The 22,285-nt window shown below is 43.0% G+C and overlaps 1 protein-coding gene across 11 annotated transcripts in view; it reads right to left on the reverse strand.

Annotated features, from left to right (window-relative positions):
* The window catches only part of Tex14 (testis expressed 14, intercellular bridge forming factor), a 91,552-nt gene that overhangs the window by 40,070 nt on the left and 29,197 nt on the right, over positions 1-22,285 (reverse strand). For all 11 annotated transcript variants that reach the window (XM_038328500.1, XM_038328497.1, XM_038328501.1 and 8 more), the window contains 6 exons: positions 20,586-20,764; positions 9,957-10,108; positions 8,707-8,897; positions 8,025-8,175; positions 4,459-5,375; positions 788-894 (listed from right to left, as the gene is read on the reverse strand). In XM_038328500.1, the coding sequence (XP_038184428.1) occupies positions 788-894; positions 4,459-5,375; positions 8,025-8,175; positions 8,707-8,897; positions 9,957-10,108; positions 20,586-20,764 (1,697 nt within the window). The remainder of the gene's footprint in view (positions 1-787; positions 895-4,458; positions 5,376-8,024; positions 8,176-8,706; positions 8,898-9,956; positions 10,109-20,585; positions 20,765-22,285) is intronic.

Here is a 22,285-nt window from a genome sequence, read left to right on the forward strand (position 1 = left end):
TTGCCACTCTTGCAGAACACTGGGGTCCAATTCTCATCAACAACACAGTGGTTAAGGAATATCTATAACTCCAGTTCAAGGGAATCCACAGATACTGCACACATGTGGTATACACATATAAATGCAGGCAGAACATCCACACACATAAAATAAAAATAAATATTTGGAAAAATAATGGGGCTAGAGATGGATCAGAGGTTAAGAGCACTGGCTGCTCTTCTAGAGGACCTAGGTTCAATTCCTAGCATCCACATAGCAGCTCACAACTGTTTATAACTCCAGTTTCAGGGTATACAGCACCCTCACACAGACGTACATGTAGGCAAACCACCAATGCATATAACATAAAAATAGCTTAAAAATAATAAAAATAAATGTGTTCCACCATGGTGGCACACACCTTTAATCCTAGCACTTGGGAGGCAGAGGCATGTAGAGCTTTGTGAGTTTGATGCCAATCTTGTCTACATAGTGAGTTTCAGACCAGCCTGGGCTACATAGTGAGATTCTATCTCTAAAATAATATAATAATAATTTTTAAAAATTATCTACAGTTTTAGAAAGGCAAAATACTTTACTACTGATACTGATGGATTCCGTGTGATTTAGCCTGTCGTGCACTTTGCTTGTGATGTCTTCTGTAAGTTTCCATTCTAGTGTTTCTGCATTGCTTTTATTCATTATTCACAATCCATTTGTCATTAGATGTCTGAAGGTCAGAAAGTGGCCTAAGGCCACATGGGCCTATAAAGGCATATGACACAAAAAACAGTAAATGTTAACCCACCTCCTGCTATTTTGGGTTTTATTTCTCTCCAATCTCTCCTTGGCTTCCTCAGCAGATGGTAATTGTTCACCTGTGTTCTGCTTCCCAGGACCACGAACAGTCGGCAGCTTAAAAAACAAACATGTCTCACTGCTGTGGGTGGCAAATTTTTCTTTTCACTCCCATACTCTATTTTCAAAATCATTTTTGCTAAGTGTGTAGAAATAGCAAAACCAATTTATGATTATATCCTTTACATGTTTCATATCTAATAACTTGGAAGTTTTTACTAAAGAATGTGAAGTTCAAGAACCCAGGCAGTCAGGAACCCAGAGAGAGAGAGGGCAAGCAGAAAATGAGTATATGAAACAGAACCAGAGCCCGGCAGTGGTAGCAAACACCTTTAATCCAGCACTCGGAAGGCAAAGGCAAATGGATCTCTGAGTTCGAGGCCAGTCTGGTCTACAGAGTGAGTCCCAGGACAGCTGGAACTGTTATATGGAGAAACCCTGTCTTGAAAAAAAAACAAAACCAAAACAAAACAAAACGAAATCCTACAGGACAACATAGTGAGTTCAGGGCCGACCTGAGAGACACAATGAAACCTTGACTTTAAAAGATAAGAGCAAGAAGTCAGGAGGCAGAGGCAGGAGGATGTCTGTGAGTTTAAGGTCAGTCTGGTCTACAGAGTGAGTTCCAGGACAGTCAAAGCTACACAGAGAAACCCTGTCTCAAAAAAAAAGTTAAAATAAAAAAGAAATCAGAAACTTATATACTTTGTTAAGCATTTCTCCCGTACAGCAACATAAAGACAAGAGATTTTCATGGCAAGACCACTAAACCCTGGATTCCAGTCTAAGTCTTGATGGAAATAATATAAAAGTCTCTAGCTCAGTTTCATCATCCATAAAAAGATGGTAAACCTACCAGTAGGGCGCTGTGAAAACAAAACAGAAGTTACAACACTCTGGAAATAGTGGAAGTAAAAAATAATAAACGCTATGTCCTTCATTCAAAAGAGAGACATTTGCTTTTCCTCTACTTCATTTTAATAAACTTAGGTACTCACTCTTTCCTAGCTTACAGCAACAAATTAAGAGCTTAGGGATGGCATCAAATGCACAGAAATGAGGCAAATCATTAAAAATGAAGTACAACTGACTTATACAGTGAGTTCCTGGCCACCAGGGCTATATACTGAGAGCCTGTCTAGTACGGAGAGTGGCACATACTTATTGTGTCAGCTCTTGGGAGGCCACCACAGGAGGATTTGGAGTTCAAGGACAAGCTGGGATATATAGAGAATTTTAGGTAAATCTGAGCTATATGTAATAGTCTCAAAAAGACAAAATGAAAAAAAGCCAGAGCTGGAGAGAGAGGTAGGGGAAGGGAGGAGAGCACCAAGCAGGTTGGATCTTAGTTAAAAGTACAACAAGCTAACAGGCAAGGGGTAGAGTTATTTGCCCCAACTAAGAATAAAAGATTACATTGTCAATAGAGAATTTTAACAAAAAACTCAATAAAAGCTAGTAATTATGATATTTCAGAATTGAACTCGTTCTCCTAGTGGAACAGACATCAACCACCCTCTTCCATTTTAGTTACATCACCAGGCCTCAAGAATAGCGAGGCACTGGGCTTGCACTTCACACACTGTAAAAGGAGGGGCTGGTCCGTGCCAGGAGGGCTTCCAGATCTAAAAGTGTGGCTCACAGGGCACTCCACTCAACTCTGTGAGCTTGTGCAAAGCTCTGAATTCATCTTACAGTCTTCAGTGATCAGGTAAGTATCTCCGATATTATTATTAGGCACCAGACTAGGTACCTCAGCTACGCCCTTAAAGAGCCACAGAAGATCCAGTCTGCAATGCCACCTTCAGCTCCTGGGATATCGTGTTTATTTTTACTTAACTGTCTCTTTTGAAAAGCAGGTTCCTCACACCTTTTGTGTTGAAGTTAAAACACACTGGTGTGTAAGTATGGGCATAGTCTAAGGCTTATTCGCTATTATATGCCAGGTTCTAATATAGCCTCTGACATTATGTTTTATTTACACCCCTCTCTCTCTCTCTCTCTCTCTCTCTTTCTCTGTGTGTGTGTGTGCCTGCATCAGTCATTTGGACATCTCTTTAATTTCTACTTGTTTTTTAATTATTTGCTTATTTATGTATTTATTTATTTGATGTATTGACTGCATATCTGTCTGTCTGTGTATCATGTGCATGCCTGGTGTCCACAGAGGTCAAAACAGGGGGTCTAAGACCCAAGAACTGGAGTTACAGACAGTTGTGAGATGCCATGTGGGTTCTAGGACCTGAACCTGGGTCCTCTGGAAGAGCAGTCAAGTGCTCTTAATGCCTGAGCCATCTCTTGTAGGCCCCTCCACCTTTTTTTGAGACAAGGCATCTCACTTGAACTTATAACTCACCTATCCAGCTAGACTAGTTGGCCATCAAGCTCCAGGGATTTTCCTGTCTCCACTGCCCCAGCACTAGGTGAAAACTGACATAACTGATTTTTTTTAATGACTGCTGGAGATCAAACTCAAGTTCTTGTGCTTGTCTGGCAGGCATTTTACTGCTGAGCCATGTTGTGGGATACCCTGCTGTAGGCTGTGAATATGTGTTATTACCACTTCTTTGGCTTATAGCAGGGGAGAATATAGCTAGCTGGGAAGTCCAAGCAGAGACAGAGAGAGAAATAAGGCAGAGTGGAAGGAGATGCAAGCAGCCACCAGAGAAGCAAGATGTGAGGTAACAAGTCTTGAGCCTCATGGTACAATATAAACTAATAGAAATGGGTTAATTTAGGTTGTAAGAGCTGGTTAATAAGCCTGAGATAATAGGCCAAACAGTATGTAATATTAAGACTCTGAGTGTGTATTTTAAAAGCGGCTGCAGGACCAGGTGGGATGAGAAACCTCCAGTTACAGAGCCATCTTCCCAGTCCCATATAAATATTTCTTATATAACTTAATGGGAAATTTAGAGTAGAGAATTTTTTAAAGATTTATTTATTTATTTATTTATTATATACACAATGTTCAGCCTCCATGTATGCCTGCAGGCCAGAAGAGGGCACCATATCTCATTACAGATGGTTGTGAGCCACCATGTGGTTGCTGGGATTTGAACTCAGGACCTCTGAAAGAGCAGTCAGTGCTCTTAACCTCTGAGCCATCTCTCCAGCCCCTAGAGTAGGGAATTTTTTAAAGCGTGTGTGATTGAGTGCATGTATGTATGGAGGAAGGCCCTGGACCCCGTGGAACTAAAGTTATGAGTGGTTGTAAGATGACTCATGTCAGTGCTGCCAAATGAACCCTGGTCCTTTGCAAAAGCAGCAAGTACTATTTAAGTACTGAACCATATCTCCAGCCCCTAAAATATCAAAAATACTTTATACACTTTGAATTATGTTAAATTGCTAGTACTTAACTGATCTATAAAACAATTTTCTCATAGCTGAACCTAATACATTTGAAACTATGGAGAAGGACAAAGGCTTTGTGCTTGGTTTGGAATGGGGGTTAGAGAGAATATGTACCACAGAATTCCATCATAGAGGACTTACTTCCTAAACCAAAAGGACCTTGCTGCAAGCTATCTACATTTATTTACAGGTACTGCATACAGGTCACAGGGAATATTGGTTCAAGGATCCTGCAAAGGCAGTTCCTTCTACCACTTAATGTACCTGATTGTTTGTCTCTGACTGGTCTTCTATGCTTTCTTCAGAAACTTGTGTGAAAGGCTTCCAGCCACAGCTTAGTTTCTCAGGCTTTCTGCCAAAATGTCCTTCTTGGAAGTCTCTCTCCGCTCCTGGAGACTTTGCTAGGGCCAACCAATAACCACCATTTTCTGACTGCCTGAGCTCTGATAATTGCATAACAGGAGGCAGATAAGTCAAAGATGGAGGGCCCACAGCTAACAGAAACTTGGCATTTGCAAACTTTAGTGAAGCATCCCACAAACCCCTGCACTGATTGTCCAGCTCCTCCTGGGCCAGCTCAAGTTCATCTATTTCCTGCTCAAGCTTCCTCAGCCACTCGGCATTCTGCTGCATCATTACTTGTGAAATCTTTAGATTCAGCACACACTTACTGACAAACTCATCAGTCTTGGACCAACTGCTCGTTTTGCTCTTGTCTTTTCTGGTTGGCTCAGTCAGGCTGAGTGAACTGAGGGAATCACTTTGCCAGTCGCCATCCCCAAGGGAAAGGTCTGTGTCAACTTCTGAAAAGCTCTTGTCCTCCTCACAAAAACAATGCAATTCTCTCTCCATCTTATCCAGCTCTTCTTCCAGAGATGGAAGTTCATCTACCTGGTCTGGTATATCCCCCTCAGGTGATGAAGCAGTCCCTGGGGACTCTTCCTCTTTGACAATTCCCAAGTTGAAGCAGCCTGAGTAGATTTCATTGATTTCAAAGCTGCAGAGGCTGGTCTGACTTGCAGTGGGGCTCCTGACCTCTTCTGCCAAACATGGAGCAGGAGGAGAAAGAACATTTGGATTCTCAGGTTCCTGGACTGACAGACTTGAATCCAGGACTGGAGGAGTCAGTTCTGTTTTTCCAGTGGGAACAGAGTGATCTGCTGGTGAATGGGGCTGACTACCTGTTGGAAAGAATAGCAATACCCAGATGATTAAACTAATCAAAGAAGGTAAGCAGCCTTGGCTATTGTTCAAGGTATACAACATGAGTTGGGTCAGGTGGCACACATACCTTTAATCATAGCATCTGGCAGGCTGAGGCAGAGGGATCTCAAGTTAGATGCCAGCTTGGACTAAGTCAGCCTGAACCATATAGTGAGAGCCTGTCTCAAATAACAAAAACAATAATAACTTTTTAAAAGGCATAAAAACCATCTTTTATTTTTCCAACTCCCTTCCTAGGAGTGAGATCCTATCAGAAGACCAATAGATACATTCAACAGAGAATGAAAAGCTATTTCTTTTTGTTGTTGTTTGAGTCAGGATCTCTTTGCCTAGCCCTGGTTGTACTGGAACTCACAATCTCACTATATAGACCAGGCTGGCCTGGAACCCAGAGATCTGCTTGCCTCTGCCTCCAGACTCCCAAGTGCTGGGATTGAGGGCTGCCTCTAGACTAGGATTAAGGGTGTGTATCATCACACCCAGCCATCAGAGGATGAAAGGGTATTTCTAATCTAAGTGAAAGTTCCCATTTTGACATCGAATAAGATAGACATTTGGGGTAATGGAGGTCTAATTTCTAAGAATGTTCTAGGCTTCATTTATACTATTTTAAATGTGTTTAACTGACAGAACATTCAAATTCAAGGCTCCTGGATCCCAAGGACTATACCCATTGCTTCCTTTGTGCATTAAATGTGTGACTAAAACAGTTGAGGTGATGCTTTTGGTGAGCATGGGGTAAAAGTGGTGGAGACTATTGCCCAAGAAGCCACTGACTGTATCACAGGAAAAATAGATGGCTACAAGAATAACTTGAGGGCTGACCCACAAATGACTTAAGTTGATAAGGGTACAACTTTCAGGAAATGGGATGAAGGACACAAATAATGAAAATATGGAAGGGGACATTCTGGAAGCTTCCACCCCTGTCAGAGGCGAGTCCAAGTAAACAGTGATTAGGCTATAATTAAAAGACCAGCTGGGCGGTGGCGCACGCCTTTAATCCCAGCACTTGGGAGGCAGAGGCAGGCGGTTCTCTGTGAGTTTGAGACCAGCCTGGTCTACAAGAGCTAGTTCCAGGACAGGCTCCAAAGCTACAGAGAAACCTTGTTTCAAAAAACCAAAAAAAAAAAAAGTTCCAACTTGGAAACAAGCTCTGAAACCCAGGCATCCTCACAAGCATCCTCAGTCTCCTCAGCTGGAAAAGGAGCCATCAAGTGAGTGCCATGACTGAGCACTTTAAAAAATAAAAATCAGACTGACCTCAAATTTCAGAACTCAAGTGATACTCCTATCTCACGTTCCCAAATCGTGGGATTATAAATCCATATCACTGTGCCAAGCTAGTCAGCAGATAGGACTTTTACATCTTTAAAATTAATTTTATGGGGCTGGAGAGATGGCTCAGAGGTTAACAGCACTGGTTGCTTTTCCAGAGGTCCTGAGTTCAATCCTAGCACTCATCTATAATAAGATCTCATGCCCTCTTCTGGCCTGCAGATGTACATGTAGACAGAACACTCATATACATAAAATATATAATAATCTTTTTTAAATTTTTATTTTTCTTTTCTAAGCAATTAGATAAATTCTTATGAGTGATTATACAATAAATTCAGTTACTATTAAGTTCTGTAATATAACCTTTGTGTTTATATAGCCTAAAAGATTTAAGTTAATAATTTCAAGGATCTTAGCTTTTTCCTAAAGTACCCATCTTTTTTCAGCACAGGTTATATATACAGTTTAAAAGAGACAGCTAGTGTCCATGTGATTCACAAAAAAGTAAACTGATACCCAGTATAGTGGCATTTGCCTATAACTCCAGCATTTGGAAGATTTAAGACAGAAGGACTAAGCATTCGAGACCGGCCTAGGCTATGAGACTCTAACTTTAATAAAACCAAAAACAGGGCTGGAGAAGTGACTCATCAGTTAAGAGCACTGGCTGCTCTTCCAGAGGACCTGGGTTCAATTCCCAGCACCTATATGGTGGATCACAAACAAATATAGCTCTTCTGGATTCCCTGGGCATCAGGCATGAATGCTGGTGCATTCATGCAGCCGAAATACTCATAAAATAAAAATAAGTCTCTCTTTTTAAAAAAAGAGCCAATGAGACATCTCAGTGGCAAGCTTGATTCCCAGGACCAGAGAGACCTGACACCACAAGTTGTCTTTTTTTTTAATGAAATGTGGTATATCTCAGAGTGGGTGTCCACCATCTGTTGGATGAAATGTGGGTGTATCTCAGAGTGGGTACCCACCATTTGTGAGTTTCCTTTTTTGTTTGGTTTTTATTTATTATGTATACAACGGTCTGCCTGCATGTGTCCCTGCAGACAGAAGTTGGCACCAGATCTTATTACAGGTGGTTCTGAGCCACCATATGGTTGCTGGGAATTGAACTCAGTACCTCTGGAAGAACAGTCAATGCTCTTAACCATTGAGCCATCTCTCCAGCCCCCACAAGTTGTCTTCTAACTCCACACATGCATCACAATACATGTGTACCAGCACACATACACACAATTCTAAAACACAAACATAAATACCTACAACATCCCTCAGTTATCAAAGTAATGCTTTGTGTGTTCAAGTCATACCCATTTCCTTTAGCTCTTTGATGTCCAGGTCTGGAATGTCTTTTTGATATTCTGAAGTTAGTCCTAGACAGGGGTTAACATCAGGATGGGCTTCATAGCTCTGCATTCTGGGGCTCTCAGTTGGCTGAGTTTTCTGAGCTCCAAGAAACTCCTACAACAAAACATCGTCAATGACACATCTGAATTCATCCAAATGCTATCTGTATTTTTAGAAACATATATATCTCAAATATCTCCTTCTTTCTCTTGTCAGACTGGCCATCAATCCTAATTAGCTAGGTTATTATTAGCCCAATCCTGTCAATCACTTTATCTTTATTATACCCTACAACTTCTCCAGATCTCGCCTAAATTCTCTTACGCATTAAACAGAGAGGCTTTCCTCAGAAACACAGTATAATAAAACAAGGCTTCCCAAAACTTTGGGGACTTTTTGAGAACTAGTCATAGTATGTACCTCTACACTAGCTTTGAACTTCCTATGTAGTCTAGGAAAATCTCAAACTCCTGATCCTACTTCAGTATCCCATTCCCAACCCATGTCCTCGCATGACATAAATCTTCAGGCATGCACCACTGTCCTCAATTCCAAACATTTTTAAAACTTGGGCCTCTAGCTTCCTGGTCTCTAACCCAATGAATTAGGTAGCAGAAACAAAGTTCTCCCAATTTCAGGGCTTGCCTTTAAGTCATTCTTCAGAATATACCGGATATCTTGTAGGTTCATTGTTCGATTTTTCTGCTTGGCGTGGATACCTGACTTAACAATATCATAGTAAGGTTCCGGAAGCCTGACATCAGCTTCTAAATAACTTCCCAAGGCTATGGTTTCTTTAATAACTGAGCCATCCAAGCCATTCCAGGGTATGCTGTCTATAAGTAAAAAGTAATAGATAGGAATAAGATTAAGACAGAAGAAAATCACTGATTTTTTTTCAGTGATGTATTCACAAGTAAGTTGCCTATGTCTCTGTAATAACCTCTTGCCCATGTTCCTATAAACAACCCTAATGGAATTCACGGAGTCATGGAAAAAAAAGACAAAAAGACATGAAAGTAGAAAGGGACTAGTTGGGAATGAGTGAGGGGGGGCAAAAGTGGGTAATGTAGGAGCTGGAGAGATGGCTCAGCAGTTAAGAGCACTGGCTGCTCTTCCAGAGGATCCAGGTTCAATTCCCATCATCCACATGGCTGCTTACAATCATCAGTAACCTTACTTCCAGTGATCCAATGCCCTCTTCTGGGTACTGCAGGCACTAGGTGCACAGACATGCATAGACATGCATGTAGAGAAAATACACATACACATAAAATAAAGTTAAAAATAAAAGAGAAAGAGCAAGGAGGGTAAATATGATCAAAATATGTTTTATGTATGTATAAAAACATCATAAAACCAATTACCATATATATGATAATAAAACATTTAAAAATACAGAATAACACAGAGAAATAAAAGAAAGAAAAAATAAACCGGAAGTGGTTAAGAACTTAGTCAAGTCAGTTGGTCCCTTTAAACCATTTTTATTTTCTTCTCCCAGAGAAACCATCTGGCCCAATTATGGACAAGCGTCACTTAACCTATATACCAGGGAAATCCCTCAGACACAGAAAACAGTGTCAGCTTCCTGCATACATGGGTGTCCCTAGTAGACTTGGAGACAAGCTAGTGCTTGGGCAGCAGGCTGAATAGATCATGAACTCAACTCCTAAAGAGTGCAATTTTGCCTCTAGGATTCCAAACATCAAAAGGGCAGCTGACTCTGCCTACTCCCTCACTTGAATGTGGTTTTACAAACAAACAAACAAAGATCCTTTCGGATTTTTTTTCTTTAAGTTCTGAATTTTCATAAAACTAAGTAACTCCTGGGGGGAAAATCTCTAACCTAAAAATAAGAACTTGGATCAACTTTGACTATACACATTAATCACCTGTTAAAATTTCTTGTATGATCATGGAGAAGCTGTAGATGTCTGACTTCACAGTGGCCGCCTTCTGTAGGATCACTTCTGGAGCAGCCCAGTTGTAGAGCTGGGTGGGGAGGGGCACTCGCGTCATGTCCCTGTGTGTGCCACTGTCCTGGCTATGGAAGGAAACATAAGGCCGAGTTTCCCTTAAGGAGTTGTTGCGATCACCACATAGTGCACGTAAATACTTTCCTATGAGGTACCAATCTCCTGGAGCTCCCGCAAATTCAGCTAGACAGAGTTACCATACACTGCCTCAGAGCTCTCCCAATACATACAATTCCTTATCATTCCTGCTTGACTGGCCCCACCTCCCCTAGTTTATGTGGCCCACTCCCCACAAACCACAGGGGCTATCGTCCACTTGCACTAGGAAGACATTCCCACTTCCACTCCACATGAGCAGTTCCTTCTGCCTGACATGTTCAGTGACTGGCTGTTTCTTGTGTCCAAGACATTAATTTGAAAGTTGCCTCTGCTGGGCAGTGGCGATGTATGCCTTTGATCCCAGCACTCTGGAAGCAGAGACAGGCAGATCTCTGTGAGTTCGAGGACAGCCTGGTCTACAAGAACTAGTTCCAGGACAGCTAGGGCTTTTACACAGAGAAACTCTGTCTTGAAAAACCAAAAAAAGAAAAAAAGAAAAGAAAGAAAGTAAGTTGCCTTCTTAGGTAGCCCTTCCCTGATTATCTACTTTAAAAGTAGTATTTTATTAGCTGCAGAATAGTTAAGTTTATTCTTTTTTTTTTCTTTTTTCTTTTTTTGGTTTTTCGAGACAGGGGGTCTCTGTAGCTTTGGAGCCTGTCCTGGAGCTAGCTCTTGTAGACCAGGCTGGTCTCGAACTCACAGGGATCCGCCTGCCTCTGCTTTGCGAGTGCTGGGATTAAAGGCGTGCGCCACCACCGCCCAGCTTTTAAGTTTATTCTTATGATATCTTGCATTCAGCTCTCTGAGAGTAGCCACATCTATTTTTTTCCCTCTGGAAAACCATGGTACCTCCTGAATCAGGTGTTTGCACTTGGCATAGTATTTTTGGAAGCTTCATTCAGGTTGTTTTGAGATGTGGGAATCTGCTGGCTAAAGTGGAAACACAGAGAAAATGAAGATGCGATGGGTGCAGGGAAAGCACTTCCGTGCACAGAGGCCGGGGCCTGCGCTGCAGGGCCGAGTTCATTCTCAGTGTCTGCGTCTTCATTTCTCGGACCCGCTTGAACCTACACACTTGCACCACATTACCCGCAACATGCAGGGGTTGACCTCAGGTTGTCAGACTTAATGGCAAAGCCTTTATCCTATAAGGCCCAGACTGGCATAAAACACACAGAGAGCTACCTGTCTCTGCCTCTGCCTCCTGGGATTAAAGGGGTGCACCACGACACCTGGGCTATGACTTCTTTTCTTAGCTCAAGTCCTATGGGGAATGAGCCCTTTCAGTCCATCAAAGTTCAATGATTTGTGTAAACAATTATCTTTCCAACCAAACACCTTAAGAGTCAAGTCAGACTATCATAAATGTCCCCCAGGCCAACAAGAGGCCTCAGGGTGCAGTGAAGTCAGTACTGACCGGCCACCCATGGCTGCCATGGTATTCAAATGAAATTCTGGATGTGACAACACTCTGTGGGCATAAAGTCCTCATTTCACCAAGTGAGGCATAATATGGCCATAATGGCAGGCATTTGGTAAAGGTCTGACGACTGCTCACTGATAATTATCCTGGGGCTGGGAACGGAGATCAGTTGGTAGAGTGCGTGCACAGTGTGTAAGAAACCCCGAGCTCACGCTTCAGCACTAGCACACCTGTAACCTAAGCACCTCAGAGGTACAGCAAAGGAGCTGGGTTAAGTTCCCAGCACATGTAGGTTACAACTGCCCATAACTCTACTTCCAGGAGTCCAACTCCCTCTTCTGGTCTCTGTGGACACCAGGAATGCACATGATACACATATTTACATACATGTGGGCAAAACGCTCATACACATAAAATAAAAACAATTTTTGAACTGTTACTAGAAGGGCAAAGGCCGGGAGATGGATGGCACATGCCTATATCCCATGCGGTGGTGTGCGTGAGAGTTGCCCCACAGGCTCATGTTTGAATGCTTGGTCCCCAGTTGGTGAAACTGTCAGGGAGAGATTAGGAGGCATGGACCAGTTGGAAAAGGTGAGTCACCGGGCAGGCTGGTCTTTAGGTTTCAGAAGACTGGCACAATTCCCAGTGCTCTCTCCTCCTCCTCCTTGTGGGATCAAGCTATGAGCTCTCAGCTGTTGCTGCCACCATGCCTTTGCCCCTCCATTGTGGGCTCTAACGCTCTGAAACTGTAAGCCAATTAAACAATTTCTTTTCTAAATCACCTTGCTTATGGTGCTTTGTCAGAGCAACAGAAAATTAACTAATACTCAGGAGGCAGATAAATCTCTGTGAGTGCGAGGCCAGTCTAGTCTGGCATAAGCATAAATTTTAGAAGCTAGGATGGGCTTCTCAGACTGAAGTTTCTATCCAGTGAGATTTTTTAATGATATTTTAATTAATTCCTTGAGAATTTTTATACACTGTATTTTTTGTCATATCCCACCTCCACAGTTCCCTGTCCATCCAGCACGGCCTTTGACCGAGAGCAGTGAAGTCAGGAAATCATGAATTAGAAAATATGACCTTAGTTTTTATTTGTATCACTAAATGATAAACTGGGAAACTGTATATTGTGATATGGAGACATATTTAATACACAAATATTTATATATTTAATGTATAAATTTGAATATTCACTATATAACTATATATTAACATAAATTACATTAGCGCTACAAAAGTCAATAGTTCTTTTTTGGCTACGATTTTGTTTTATGGGGGAACTGGGGATCAAACACACACCCTCATGCATGCTAGACAAGTGCTTTTCCTCAGCTATCCCCCAAAAGGCAATGGGTATTCTATTGTCTGTAGCATATTTGGGGGAACTACCATGCTTCCTTTCAAGCTGGGCATTTCTCCAAAGGACCGCAGGCCTCTTGGGCTCAGGTTAGGTCCTAGCAAGGAACGAGTCATAACCAGAATTCAAATCCTTTCTTTTTATTCTTACTTTCTTCTCTTCCAGCCTTCCTTCTCTCAAGTGCTCATTTATCGTGTGAGAGGCCCTGTGTGTCATGCCAACGTGGAAAAGGGCGGGAGTAGTGCTGAGGAAGAGACTTCTGTTCTGGCTGCCACTGTAGGGCAGTGAAGTTTCATGGGATTCAGCTTTTGCATTCCATTTGAGTATAACTCTATGTGACAGCACTTGCAGGGTCAAGTGGTGTACTGCTCTAAAGATTCAGTTGAGGAATTAAGAGTAGAAAAAACCTGCTGCATCCCTTTCATGCCAGGAGATGAAATGTTACTATTGACAAGATGTCAAACTAATGAGCCCAAATACAGAGTTACCCAAAATAAATGCAGAATTGAAAGCTATCTGGACTCTGGTTCATAAACTTACATTACAAAGAAAGGTATACAGTTGCAGCTATGATGACTTCCTGATTGCCATTTCTGCCTGAAGTTCCATCAGAGATCAGCAAGCCCCAATCTCACACTATTTCTATCATGCCCAGTGCGTCCCTCATCACCTCTAGCTAACTCTTATCCTTCTGACCTTCCTTCGTTTCCTTCTTTTCCTTTCCCTTCCTTCCTCCTTCCCCTCCAACCCACCAGCTCCTCAATGCATTGCACATCTTTCTATGTGGCCCCCTTGCTCCACCCCAGGTCTCCAAGCTGATCTTCCTGCATTAACCTCCAGTTCACCCTCCCTGTGGCCTAGGGGCATTTCCTATCATCTGGCTCTATTCAGTTATGCCCCTAACCCACCAGCTGGGACACCATCCCTTTACTCCTCTGGGCTTCACTTTCCTGTATAAAAGGACAGGGCTAGGCTGAGGCTGTAGCTTGGTGTGAAGCACCTACTTAGCATATATGCGGCCCTGGGATTGGTTCCCAGCATCATAATTTGAAAAGAAAAGGGGGAAAGTTAGGGTTGGGCCAGACAATCTCCAAACTGTATTTCACTTAGGATTCCTATTTCTATGGAAACGAAAAATCAGAATAAACTGTTATGCTGTCTTCTGAACAGCAGATGGCACTCTTAACTGACCAATGGTGTTATTTCTGTCAGACTTTGAAGTCTCTGATAGGATTATCAAGCAAAAAGTACAAAACTCTAGCTGCCCTGGATTATAGAGCCAAAGCAGTTAACCCTGATTCTTGTACCATTAAGTGCTCCTTTCACCTAGATTCATCCAAGCATGCACCAGATACAGAGCAAACAACTACTCTGGGTATTTACTGTCAATTTGACACAAGCTATAGTTATTTGAGAAGACAGAACCTAAATTGAGAAAATGCCCCCATGAGATTGGCTTGCGGGCAAGCCTGTGGTACATTTACCTGTTGATGACTGACAGAGGAAGGCCCAGCTCACTGTGGGCTCTGATAGCCACAACTAGGCCGCCGATGGTCCTGGACATTATAAGAACAAGGGTCCACCAGTGTTGCCCTCCTAGGTGAATGGAGCTTTGTGTTCTGGTTTATATGAATCCATGAGCTTAAGAGAGCTTAAGGTAATGAATCTCCTACTTTACTATAGGTAGAAGCCCACGGAAGGCTTAAAAGGGCTTTCATTTTCACACCCTAGCAGTGGGCCTGGGGAATCAGAGGAATAGCAGCTTTAGAAATACATTGCCATGATCTGTCTAACAGGCTATGGAAGACAGGGAAGAGACAGTGAAGCAGTGGGAACAACACAGGACTAAGTGGACTCCCGTGAAGAAGCCATCCCCCAGAAGAGGCCTAAGTCTACCAAAGCGGAGAAGGGAGGAGCTGCACATTCTTAAAGAATGCTGCTATTGCGCCAACAAATCAGGAATGGTCAGAGCTACAATGGTTAAACAGTTAAAAAGGAAACAGTCAAGGGAAGAAAAGCACTAAAAACAACTCTGAGACTCCTGGAATCAGAAATTTTGGCTGATGCCTTTAGCAGGGTCTTTCCTCCTGATCCTTTTGAGTCTGTCATTTGGACCCTACACCCTAAACATCTGCTCCAGTTCATTACATCCTGTATAGAAGTTATAAAGTTACAAATGGCGTTGACTTCCAAGCCCCCCCCCCCAATTTAGTAACACAGCAGTTAGACGCCAGATGCTCCTGATGAAGTAAATTATAAAATTGGAGCCTTATGTTATATTAAAGGGAGGAGTGAAGGGAAGAAGATAGAAAGCTTTAATATTAATTTCAGGTTACATTGGAATAAGAAACTCCCTCTGATCTGAGACAGCAGAGTTAACACTGAACTGCTGGCTTCTGCTCTGTGAACCTGCTTGCCCCTTCTTATTTTCTAGAACAGGTGACATCTGCTCATCTCCCTTAGAAAGTGACTGCCACCAATATCTGCTTAGACAGCAAGTCCTCTTTGCTAAAGATAAAACTGTCTTATTGAAAAAATTGCAAATTTCAGCTTTTGCAAAACTTGCTTAGCTCTGGGGGAAGTGGAGACAGAAAGATAATGGTCACAGATCACGACAATACCTAATCCTATATAAACCATGAAATAGTTCTGATGGGGTTAGGCCTCTTTCAGCAATAGCTGCAAGCTGAGCGGTGGTGGCGCACGCCTTTAATCCCAACACTTGGGAGGCAGAGGCAGGCAGATCTCTGTGAGTACGAGACCAGCCTGGTCTACAAGAGCTAGTTCCAGGATAGGCTCCATAAGCTACAGAGAAACCCTGTCTCGAAAAACAAACAAACAAACAAACAAAAAACCAGCTACAGGATACAGTTGTGTGCTAATAAAAGAAACTTTACTTTATCCCTGTGCTGAGAATTTCCTGTTGGGGAAGACTGAAGCCCCAGCCTCTCTACATTCTCAGTGCTGGGATCCAGTGACAAGAGGACCCCTGGGGTAGAGAGCAACTGAAGAAAACACCTGATGCTGATCTTTAATCTCCTCATGCACACACACAATACACATGTGCATGCACACACATACAGAAATAAATATTTTAAAATTAGATATGGGCACGGCTATAATCTCAACACTCAGGGCAGACATGAGAGCACTGCCACAAGCGGAACGGCAACTTCAAATCAATCTCAACTTCTGCTAAGACAGTTAATGGCAAAAAAGAAATCACTACAAAGAGAATTGTGGAGAATGGTCAAGAAAGAGCAGAAGTTGAAGAAGACCAACAGTTGAAGTCCTTGACAGTAAATGGTGAGGAGCACCTGCTACGCTTTGATAGCAAGTAATTCAACGCACGCGTCTAACAGAAATGTTAAACCATAACAAGCACCATTTGAGGAATAACAGGCACTTTTTTTTGAAGATTTCAAACAAACTCAACTTTCTGTATAACTTTACCTAATCTAAAGTATTTATAAAACAGCTCATCAGAGCCCCTATTTGTCATAGATTTTTGAGTTTGTTGTTGGGACCACAAAATAGGACAATTTTTTTTTGTCTTTAAAATTGTTGTAACTTCTGTATGCACTTTGCCTTAAACGAAACAAAACAAACTGTAATCCGAGGTGAGCCCTGTGACTCTTGAGCAGTGCTAGGACGAGACTGTTCTCTGACACCAGCATGGATCTGCTTCCCATTGTGTTGAAATGTGAGTAGTGTCAGCCTGCTGTGAAGCTAACGTTGCCAGATGAACCTTCTGCAATTTTATTTTCAGTATTTAGTAATGAACACTATTACTGCATCAATGGTAATACATTTCTGGTTTAGTGTAAACTAAGGATGTTTTCTAGTTGTGCATGGATGCTGGCAAATTCGTCAGTTCTGAAAATTGTTTAATTATGTAATGTTAAAGCTTAGGTTTAAAAAACTGGTAATTTGGGTCTTTGTAATTTGCTTTAAAAAAAGGGAAAAAGTACTGCCATAAATTTGAGGCCAGCCAAGTCTACACAATGAGTTCCAGGCCAACCAGAGTTACAGAATAAGACTTAGTAGCAAAAAAGATGGGACTAAAGACATGGCTCAAGGGTTAAAAGCATGTACTGCTTTTTCAGAGGACCCAAGTTCAGTTCCTAGCACCCATGTTGGGTTGTTCACAACCATCTATAACTACAGCTATAAGGGGATCTGATACTTATACACATACCTACATGTAGGCACACATGTATGTTTACTTTAAAAATAATTTTTAGTCAGGCAGTGGTGGTGCACATCTTTAATCTCAGCATCCAGGAGGCAGAGGCAGGTGGATCTCTGTGAGTTGGAGGCCAAGCCTGGTCTACAGAGCAAGTTCTAGGACAGTCAAAGGCTATACAGAGAAACCTGTCTTGAAAAACAAAAATAATAATAAAAAATTTTAAAAAGAAAAGCAAAATATAAAGTATACAAGATATGGCAGATAAGCAACACAGGAAGGGAATAGACTGAAAGTGAGTTCAAATAACCAGGAAGTGTCTAGAATTACAGCAAAGGCAGCACTTGAGAGGTAGAGGCAAAAGGATCAGGAGATCAAGGCCATTCTTGGCTACATAGCAAGTGTGAGGCTAGCCTGGTCTACTTGAGACTCTGTCTCAAAAGGGTAAATAAAACTAACCAAATGGAAGAGGGTAAGAACGACAGTGCAGTATCATCAGAGTCCCTCCCGGGAAGTGTGCACACTTAGAATGGCTTCCGGACTTCAAACAAAGGGCCTGAACAATAAGGAGCCCCTGAAAAGATTTTTTTTAAATTTGGCACGTGCGTGTATGTGTGTGTGTGTGCTCGAGCATGTACCCACATGCACGTGGTAGGATCAAAAGACAACTTTCATAGCCAAGTGGAGGTTCACACTTTTAATCCTAGCACTAGGGAGGCAGAGGAAGGTGGATCTCTGAGTTCAGAGCGAGCCTGGTTTACAGAGTGAGTTCCAGAATAACCAAGGCTACACAGAGAAACCCTGTCTCAGGATGGGCTGGGGAAAGAGCCAGCTTTCAGATGATAGTTCTCTCCTTCCACCATGGCTCTGGCGCTCCTGTTCAGGGTGTCAGGCTTGAGTGGCAAGCACTTTTACTTGCTGAGCTATCTCGCTGGTCAACCCTGGAGGGTTTGAACTGGGATTGAGAAGGGACAAACCTGAGGATTGACTGATGACTGCCGCCTGACCTCTGCTGCGACTTCACAGAAAACTCCAACAGCTCCAGTCGTGCCCTCTCTCGCCTCTCTCTTGCTCTCAGTGCCTTCACACACAAGAGCCAGAGAGATCCTTAACCCATAAATCATCTATGATACTCTAATACTCTAAAAACACGTCCCACAGTATCTCAAGGTCTAGGGTAAAATTTAGAGTCCTTACCAAGGTCCCTAGGACTAAGCACAAGCCCTACCTCCTTTCAAAACAGAGCACAAGCACCACTGGTGCACAGAAAGGCAAAACCTGTTCCAATCGCACCGAGTGCCTATGAGTAAGGATTTGTTCTTGGCATCTGAGATCCAGCAGTGAATAAAACAGATTTATGTCCCCACTAAGCTTTGCATGTAGTGACAGCAGTATATTACTGGAGAATGTCAGCAGCAAAATCATGCTAAACTCAGAAGCAAAGCACCGGAAGCAAAGGAAGAAGATGGTAAGCGAGCAGGGTCTGTCCAGTGGCTAAGAGCAGTGTCCAGAACAGAACAACGTGGTGCCAAAGACCCAGAGCTGTGGATGGCACTGAAGATGGACAACAGAGGCCCTCTGCCTCCTAGAGCCTGGCATGGGGAGTTACAGCCAATCTCTGGCCTCAGCCCTGTAGGAAACTAAGCCCAACTACCAGTGTTTAAATGAGGGAGCTGTTTGAAGTGTCTCGAACTGTACTTGGGTCCCTTGAGAGCATAGTATGCCTTTGTTACTCAGCAGAAGATAAGGCTCACTGGTGCCCATTACCTCCTCTCTTCTATAGCTAAGGTACATTTCTGAGCCTCCATTCAATAAGAAGGTGATTGGTTCTGGTCAGTGCAAAGTGAGAAGCTGCGATGTGCCACTTCAGGCCAGCCCCAAATCTTACTATGTACCCTCTCTGCTTTCTCTTATTCCATGACTAGCAATGAAAAGAATGCAGTTAGCAACTGAAGCCTTAAGGGTGACTGTCACTAACAGAAGAAAGGTATAACAAGACCCTTTTCTTTTTTTAATTCTTTTTATGTTGTTTTATTTATTTTTTGAAATAGGGTTTCTCTGTGCAGCTTTGGAGCCTGTACTGGAACTTGCTCTGTAGACCAGGCTGGCCTTGAACTCCTCCTGCCTCTGTCTTCTGAGTGCTAGGATGAAAGGTGTGCACCACAACTGCCAAGCAACAAGGCCCATTTCAACACACACGAAAGATTACAAGGTAAGAAAATACAACTCGGCCCAGTGTGGTGGCACACACCTTTCATTCCAGTACTCAGGAGGCAAAGGCAAGATCTCTGAGGCTGTCTACAGAGCACAGAGTGATTTCCAGGACAGCCAGAGTTACACGAAGAAACCCTGTCTCAAAAACCCAAAAGATAATATACTACTCTGTTGTACCAAGTGGAAAATCTTAGAGTGTATATACATTGGCTAATGCAATGTCTATGAAATACGTGTTTATGAAAATGAGACTACCCTGAGCAGAAGTAACTTCCCAGCCAGATGTGGCAACACATACTTGCAACAGATCTTGAGAGGCAGATGAAAGAGAACTGTGGATTCAAGTCCAGCCTGGACCACATACTGCTGAGCTACACACAAGAACCCAACTCAGAAAACAAAACGGAGGACTGGTGAGAGGCCTCAGCGGAAAAAGTTCCTGACAGCAAGCCTGATGACTTGAATTGCCCTCCCCTCACCTCGTTCCCTCCCTCTCTACTTCCCTCCCTCTCTCCCCCTACTCTCACACATGCACACACACACACACACACACACACACACAAAACGCAAAACAAATTTTTTTGTTTCTTTTCCGAGACAGGGTTTCTCTGTAGCTTTGGAGCCTGTCCTGGAACTAGGTCTGTAGACCAGGCTGGCCTCGAACTCACAGAGATCCGCCTGCCTCTGCTTCCCGAGTGCTGGGATTAAAGGCGTGCACCACTGCCCAGCTGCAAAACAAATGTTTAAGCAATCTAACTATAGCCTTTCCAAACAGCTTCTCTCTCTCTCTCTCTCTCTCTCTCTCTCTCTCTCTCTCTCTCTCTCTCTCTCTCTCTCTCTCTCACACACACACACACACACACACACACACACAAAACGCAAAACAAACTTTTAAACAGTCTATCTATAGCCTTTGCAAATAGCCTATGAATTTGGTAAATCTTTCTGTGCCAACAGACAGTTTCCCATCAATTAAGAAATCTGAGCTGGGCGATGGTGGCACACGCCTTTAATCCCAGCACTCGGGAGGCAGAGGCAGGCGGATCTCTGTGAGTTCGAGACCAGCCTGGTCTACAGAGCTAGTTCCAGGACAGGCTCCAAAGCCACAGAGAAACCCTGTCTCAAAAAACAAAAAAAAAAAAAAAAACCAAAAAAAAAAAAAAAAGAAAGAAATCTGAACACATTAGATTTCAGCACTATAACAAAGGTCTTCTAGGGAGTCCCTCTTCAGAAAGAAACTACACTGGAGTCTATACCTACCTTTCCATCATATATTCCAGGTTGGTCAGTCTTGCTTCTCCAGCAGAGACAATGTGGACAGCATAGGAGCTAAGGGAGCGATGGACAAAGCCTCGGGAATGGAGGTAGATCAAGGCATCGGCGATCTGGAGCAGTAAGTGCACAATCACTTCCATGTGCAACACTGGGAACTGGGACCTCTGCAAGAGAGAAAATTCCAAAACGAAAAGGAAAGACCTCCTGGCGTCATTTCCAAAGTCTCTCCATTTGATTCTCACACTTCCTGGTATTCTCATTTAGCAGATGGGGGGCCTAAATGTCAGTGAGGTTAGGTGACTGATCTATAGTTCCACTGATCCAGGCTGCTGGCTCTAAACCTCAGCTCCTTTCCTACAGGTGAGCTGCTTTATATAATGACACATTAGAAGAAAGTACTCTAAACTTGGTACGAGCATTCCAGCTTAACCTGGGAAACTGCCAGGGAGGGGAGGTCCCTTCACTTCTACCAGTAAAACTGCCCTGGCACCTCCCTAACCAGTACTGTGGCTGGGAGAACCTGGAAGCTCAAAGGACTCTACAAGCTGCAGAGAATCAATTCAGCTTCCAGCCCCATCAGATGAAAAGAAATGACTCTCTGCAGGGTCTCTTTACTCCCAGCCACAGCATTTAGAATAAGGCCATGGAGAAAGAGCTCCTGGAAGTCCTATCCTGGCCCAAAGAACACTTAGCTACAAGATCTGTCAATCATGGAAGATATTCCTCCATCCCAAGGAAATCTGAGAGGTGAGAAGGAAAGCGATAAAGGTCTCTGTGTAACAAACCAAAACAGAGCACAAGTAAAATGTAGGGGGAAAGAACCTGTGGCCAATGGCTCAGCCAGAATTGCATCAATGTTTCTGGCTCTGTTGAGCTATTGAAGGGCTGATTTAAAAAAAAAAAAAGCGCAAGACTGAGAAGCAAGGAATTGTGGTACATCCAGCACTCAGGAGGCCGAGTGGTAGGAAGGTCACGAGTTTGAGGCTAGTCATGGTTACACAGTTAAGCCTGTCTCAAAACAAAATAAAACAAGGCCAACTTGATGGCTCAGCAGGTAAGGGCGGCTGTGATTTAAGTCTGACGACCTGCTTTCGTTACCCAGAACCCACATAAAGGTGGAAGGGAGAACCGAGTCTACAAAGTTATCCTCTGATCTCCACATCTATAACTGTGGAATGTTATGCACCACTCCCTGATAAATTTGTTTAATGTAAGAAGGAAAAGGAGGAGGACTATTGTATCATGGCCAGTGAAGTGGCTCAGAGCGAAAAAAAAAAGTGTTTGCTACCAAGCGTGGTGACCTGAATTCAATCCCTGGAACCCTCTGCAGAAGGAGAGCACACCTTCCAACAAGCTGTCCTCTGACTTCCATAGGCGTAACACAGACAGACAAGACATACAAATCAACTGACCAATCAATTTGAAAAAATAAAATCACATTAGTTCAACATTTGCTTATCAGTCTTATCTGGCATGTTACAACACATGCAATACATGATGTTGGGGCAGCTGGCCCAATCCCTGCATTCAGGGGCATGGCTGCCCCAGGGGAGAGGGGTACCTTTAAAAAGAACCGGGTGGGAGAGAGACGCCCTTTTCTTTCCCCCGCGTCACCTTCTGCTTCGCTGGAGCCTTAGCTTTGTAAGTGTCCCTCTTTCTCCTTTTATTAAAACTGATTTATTCTA

This window comes from Arvicola amphibius, chromosome 4 (assembly GCF_903992535.2).
Source record: "Arvicola amphibius chromosome 4, mArvAmp1.2, whole genome shotgun sequence".
NCBI lineage: Eukaryota > Metazoa > Chordata > Mammalia > Rodentia > Cricetidae > Arvicola > Arvicola amphibius.